The 6,431-nt window shown below is 46.9% G+C and overlaps 1 protein-coding gene across 1 annotated transcript in view; it reads right to left on the reverse strand.

The window, feature by feature from the left end:
* Positions 1-3,621: 3,621 nt before the first annotated feature.
* The window catches only part of CPLX4 (complexin 4), a 21,584-nt gene continuing 18,774 nt past the window's right edge, over positions 3,622-6,431 (reverse strand). The window contains exon 3 of the mRNA XM_006913708.1: positions 3,622-3,849. Coding sequence (XP_006913770.1) covers positions 3,622-3,849 — 228 coding nt within the window. The remainder of the gene's footprint in view (positions 3,850-6,431) is intronic.

The following is a 6,431-nucleotide window of genomic DNA, read 5'->3' on the forward strand; positions in this document are numbered from 1 at the left end:
AGTTATCAGGGAGCCAGTTCTCATTTCATTTGCACAGCGCCCTATGAGATCACTATTATTATGCCGCTTTTATTCCCACTCTGCCCACATTCAATAGCCCATTTGGCTCTGTCTCTGCCATGTTTCTCATATCTGGACTCTCCTTTCTATCTTTGCCACATTGGAGGCCACAGTTTATTTTGCTTGAACAGATTATTGAATTAGCCTTAACTGGTCTCCTTCCAGCTTTCTTAGCTCCCTACTCTCTACTCAGCAACCAGATAATCTTTCAAAAATATAAATTGAATTGTGTTATCCTTGCATAAAGCCCTCTAAAGGCTTACTGTTATACTTAGGATAAGACCCAAACTCCATGTGCTGCTCTATAAGACTTACCCTTGCCCATTTCGCAAACAGCCTCATTGAACACTCTGGCCACCCTCCTAGATGCCCTAACTTGCTCACCAAGCTACAGTCACATGGGCCTTTCTTCTCTTCTGGAAATCCTCCATGCCCCTTCCTGCCTCAGGGCCTTTGCACTGATTATTCCCACTGCCTGAAATGCCACCCCTCAATGTTCACATGGTCCTTCTTGTCATTTTATTTTTCCCATAGCACCTTCCACTCTCCAAAACTACTTTACCTATTATCTGTTGCCTGCGTGTTACCCGTCTGCCCCTCATTAGGAGCTAAGCTGCATGAGAATAGAGACCTTGTCTATTGGTTCGCTGGCCTCCAGGACGTATATTGCACATAGTGGTGGTTGATTTAATGAATAACTTCAAGGAACTCTATTTCACAGATGAGGAGACAGGTTAAGTAACTTGTCAAATTTCACAGAGCTATTAATGAGCCCTAGGGTACGTTTTTTTCTCATTCTTATAATCAGTCTTCTGGAGTTTTTCTAAAATATTAATTATTTCCCAGGTGTTTGGAAAATGTCAAACGGCTTTACTTTCCTTCCCAAATAGTCCACAGAAATCATTTGATCACTTTCAAAAGCCAGTTCCGTCCACTCCAGTCTTGTTAGCATCAGCGCTGGCTGGGGTTTCCTCCAACGCCTTTGATGTGCCCGTTCATCAATGAGGAGTCCGGACCCAATGCGACTGCCACTGCAGAGTGCTCAGAGCCCACGCCGCCCGGCTTCTCCCTGAGCGGGGTGCCCCGTCTTAGGGAAAGCCATTCTTCTTCCAAAGTGGCTCCTGCCACTCAACTGCAGACTAACAGCTTTAGTTTGCTTTCACAGTTGATGGCAATTTTATGGACATTTGTTTGTCAATTTTTATTGTACTATCTCCTCTGACTCCTTAAGCCCTAAAAATTCTGGTCTTATATGTCCTGATCAATCTAATTAGCCCCTTTTAATGATCAGATGCTTTCAATAGGGTTTTCAGATGCTCCCCAGAAGTGTCTTCACTCAAATGTAAGGAGCTTACTACAATTTACTGCAGCGTGTGTGCAATGTAAGTTAAAGGAATGAGCTTTAAAGAAACACAACTAGGAAATCTTTAAACATTTCTGAAATGACTTAAGAAAACAAGCGAGGATCACTCTGTATATTTATGCTCTTTCGATAGCTCCAGGAATTAGACGTCACCTAAGAATGATGGCATCAGTTTATAGACGAAGTTGTAACAATATAGTACAGTTTCCTAATGATAGCAGCATTTTAGGGCAAACGAGCTAAACTTGGATACATGTGGATTTGTTATACTTGTATTTCAACTTTTGGTAAGGTTTGACATTTTTCCATAGCAAAGGTTTATTTTAAAGGCAAAAACATTCCAAGATTTCTAAATCTGAATTTAATTTGCATGACACCAAATTTCATAACATTGTCTAAGCATACTTTTTGTAGCTCCCCAAATAGATATTTCTAATGTAGATAAAACCTAAGAATGATCCAGTAATTCCACTTCTGGGTGGAATTCTACCCAATTTCACTGACCAAAAAAAAAAAAAAAAAAGGAAGCAGGGACTAGAATAGAAATTTGTACACTCATGTTCATGGTAGCGGTTTTCACAACCCGAGTGTCCAGGGATGGATGACTGGATAAACAAAATGCGGTACAGACATACAACGAAATATTATTCAGCCATGAAAAGGAAGAGAACTATGACACATATATGTTGCACGGAGACGAACTTTGAGGACATCGTGCTAAGTGAAATAAGCCAGTCACGAAAGCACGAAGCTTAGACGACCCACTCGTAACAGGTTCTTACAGTCATGTTCACAGAGACTGAAAGAATGGGGGTTGCTAGGCCGGGAGAAGGAGAAACGGGGAGCTGGTGTTTAATGGATGCGGAGCTGCGGTTGAGGAAGAAGGAAAAGTTCTGGAGATGGGTCAATCCGGACCCCTAATAATTTGTTTTATTTACGCATTTTCATACCCTGAAACTCCTTATACAACGTATCTAGGAACTCTGGGTATGGAGCTGCTTTGCCCCTAACTTCTTGGTCTTCGTTCCCTTTCTTCTAATAAAGCAGTTCTTCTGGATAAAATTTGCCTTTGAGGATTATTTATTCTACGGACATTCATCGAAAAACCCGTGTTCTGTTTTTGTTTGCTCGGTTTTGCTTAAACAGCTCTAAGTGTTTCAGAGATGAACGTTCTAAGTCTTTTTAGATAATTCTCTTTGAAAGGGAGCAAATGTTAGGAAAAAGAAATCTGCGTATACCCTAGAAGACTGTGGCACAGAATGACAGCGTGGTTTGTTGGAAGCTGGTCTGAAAAGGTGGGATGGGGAGGGACCACGGGGGGGGAAAGGAGGAGAGAGGGAGGGAGAGAAGACAAGAAGAGGAGAGAAGTGAGGGGAAGGGAGAGAGAGACACACACAGGGACTGATTTAACTTCCCAGTGCTCTCTCGGTCCATCCACTTTGTCCCTACTGCTATCAAGTTCAGACAAGAGAAAATAATGCTTCATGCAGAAACAGCGATGATCTTCCCAGTTGCTCCCCGCTTCGTTTCACTCCCCTCAAGTCCATTCTTCACATGCCTTCTGGAATGATGATCTACAAGGCAAAGGGCTGATGAAGTCTGTTCTCTGCCTTTGGGCTTCATCTTTTACCACATCCCGGTTACTGTCCCTTGTCTTCAGACTGTCCAAGTGCCGCACTTGATGAGAAGCATAGATGACGTCAAGGAGCCTGGAAGTAAGAGGTGGTGTGGTCTTTGCTTGTCCATGAGCCTGCAGCCTGGGCTCCTGGGGACCCCTGGAGCTGTTGCATCTTTCTCTGAAGGGACCTGGAGTCACGCTAATGGTTGGACAGGGTGAGATCTTGTCTTCTAAGGAAGCACGTTGGAGAAGAAATCCCATTGGCCTTTGTTTCCTCCTGGCTGTCCTGAAGATCATTAAGCAGATACACGTTCTGCATCATTCATAACTGAAATTCCATACTTAGCCACATTTCTAGCTAAAAGGAAAGCATGTTTCCCACTGCCGGGTGTTAGCTAAATGCTCTACCAGGAACGGTTAGAACGTCAAGTTGTCGTCTACGTGTTTGCACAGAGCTTTGTCATCATGGGTTTTCTAACTCTGTTCACTATATTGAAGTATACATCACTCAGATGCTCCCTAGGAGGGAGAGTGGTCCCCTCCACCTTGACTGGTCCCCTCCCCCACCCCCGCCCACCCCTCACATCACAGAACACTTCTGCTCCGCCGTCTGCTTGATTTCCGTGAAGGTGGCCTGTGCTTTCTCTTTTATGGTGTCCAAGTCCATGTTCTGAAGATTCTGTAACTGCCCAAGAATAGAATCCTTATCTTCTTCCTCTTCTTGATCCTCATCGACCATTTTCCGGAGGTCTTCGGGCAAATCCACGTCATCTCCAGCCATCTGGATTTGGTTGTCATCCATTTCACTCTACACACAAAAAAAAACAAATACAGAGATAGAGAGACCATGCGAAAACAGACAGACAAACATGAAAAGCAGCAGGAAGATAGAGGTCTGTTGGGGAAGTGAATGATGCTGGGCTGTCTCTCAGCAGAGCCTGGGCCTGGTGGCAGTCGTGGAGGCCACAGGTCCTGGTGGAGACACTCCTCTTTCAGTGTACTTGGTGGATCAGAACCTCCAGCACAGTGGTTTTCAAAGTGTGGTCCATGGACCCAGCAGCATCAGCATCACCTCGGAACGTGTCACGAAGACACATTTTCAGGCCCGCTGAATCAGACACTCCGAGTGGGGCTCTGCAATCTGTTTTAAGAACCCCTCTCTGTTATGCTGATGCAGCAAAGCTTGAGCGTCACACACCAACTCAGGGCAACTCTGCACACTTTGCCGTCTGTTGGCTCCAGGCTGTGACTCGGTGGCCCTGGCTGACCCCACTCGGGAGGGTGGGGTTTGGGTTCATGGTGGCCTGACAGAGCTCCCGCATTTCATCAATCTTTAGTGGCAACTTCTGCCTAACCATGGTCCTTTCCCTCCCTTCTACTAGGCAGGGGCCCCTCCTGGGCACAGAATCATGTCGACTTCAGCCTTACATCCTCGGCACCTGGAAGCAAGTCTGCCACAGAACACTTGCTTATCACGTGACTCGTCGAAGGCATGGCTCCCACTCAGCACTCTGTCCAGGCTTGTGTCATGGATGCCTTACGATTCCACCTTGTGTTTCTAGGTATGGCTGTTACTGAACATCCTAGTGCGTGCTGCCTGGTGTTAAAAACTCATGTGTTTCGTTGTGAGAGAGGAGAATCGAAAGAAAACGTTTTTCTGGGAAAGGTATAAAGGATGCCAGCTTTCCCAGATGGCTGCCGTCAGATAATTTTCTGAGATCAGGTTGCAACAGGAGGCAAACTGGGCTTCTGGGGCAGAAAAGATGAAAGTGTCAGAAAAGCAAATGACCAGAAAGATCTAAGCAGACTTCAGGGCCCACCGCCATGTGCTGTGACCAGCCAGCCTGGAGTTTGTTACCAAAGCACATGACAGATCACATAAAGATAAAACGATCATCTTAGTCTTAATCAGACCACGTTGATTTGATTTTAGAAGGAGTTTGACACCTGCTGAGTCCCCAGGCAGAACTAAAGTCAGCACCTACAGAGAGAATTTCCCATGCATGGTGCCGAGTAGAGATGATCATAAGCAAACATCGGTTGTCTCTAGGTCCAAAGGGCCAGCTAGTGTGACGTGTAAACTTGACTCCATCCATGAAGTTGGCCTCCGCGGGCCTTTCTCATTCTAACACTACGAGACTCTGTACTTCTCCAGCTGATCCCTCCAGAGCCTGGAGGCCACAGCCTTCCCCCAGAACTTTTATTTTGTTTTCTGGGCAGAGTGACAGCGAGCTTGGCTCCAGAAAGGGCTGGAGAGGCTTCTGACAAAGAGCAGAGAAGCCCTCGCGAGGCTGGGTCCTCTCAGACCCCCTCATGTAGACCCCTGAGAAGGACCACTCTCAGAGTCACCCCCTGAGGTCGGAGAAGCCTCTCCCTGCACTTGGCCAGGCGTTGGCCCCTCAAAGCGCTTAATGGATTAATTAGTTCCTCGTCAAACTGTTGTGAGGATTAATTAGTTAGTTAATCCCCAGGGGCTCTCAGCCAATCCTCCACATCTATTTATTTTTTATTTACCTACCCTAGAGGTTGCCTTCCTTGCTGATTATCCTCTGGGCATTTTTGCAGAAAGCAGAGGAAACACAGGACTGCAGCCTGGAGTCTCAGTTCATGTAAATGCAGGATATCTGCCCTCCCGTATGCGCCCTGAAATAACATGCATATGCCTTGAACAGACATTCCTGGGAATTCTGGCACTCCTGCCCCTCTAGTTGGTAAAAAGATCTCTGCAGATGTCACCAAGTTCTAACCTGGTCAGAGTAGCTGCTGTGGGTCTCGAGGGACAGCCAGCTGCTGCTCACGGGGACCGGAGCTGCTCCCGAGGGCTCACGGCCATGACCGCCCGTCTCCCCTTTACCAGGCGATGCCGTGTGTGCCTCTGGAGAAGGTCTGGACCAGTTTCTTTTTTCGAGGAAGACTTTCAGGCTTACTTTCTCTCCATTCCACTCGCTCAGGGAAGGGACATCCGGGGGTTCCCCTTTGCATCATAACTCACAGAGGGACTTTTGACAGGCACGACTTCTCCTAAGTGGTTCTCAAGGTGAGTCCCCAGCAGCAGGGATCTTGTTAGAAATGCACCTTCTCAGGCCTCACCCAGACCTGGGGCTTCAGAAGCTCTGGAGGTGGGCCCGGCTCTGACACCCAGCAAGACCTCCTGGTGATTTTGGTGCCTGGCCAAGTTCAAGAAGCCCTGCTCCATGTTCCTTGACAACGGGGGCTGTAACTTACTCATTTGTCATCTCAGAACCCAGCAGCGCCTACAGACAGTGGTCTCCTTCTTGAATGATTCGTGGACCCTCTCGTCACAGACTGCAACAGCCTTAACGGTGCTTGCATGTGTGGGTCCTCTTTGCTGTAAAGAGTTCTATTTTTACAGCTACCGACATACTTATC

The sequence above is a fragment of the Pteropus alecto genome, unplaced genomic scaffold (assembly GCF_000325575.1).
Source record: "Pteropus alecto unplaced genomic scaffold, ASM32557v1 scaffold14, whole genome shotgun sequence".
Taxonomy (NCBI): Eukaryota; Metazoa; Chordata; class Mammalia; order Chiroptera; family Pteropodidae; genus Pteropus; species Pteropus alecto.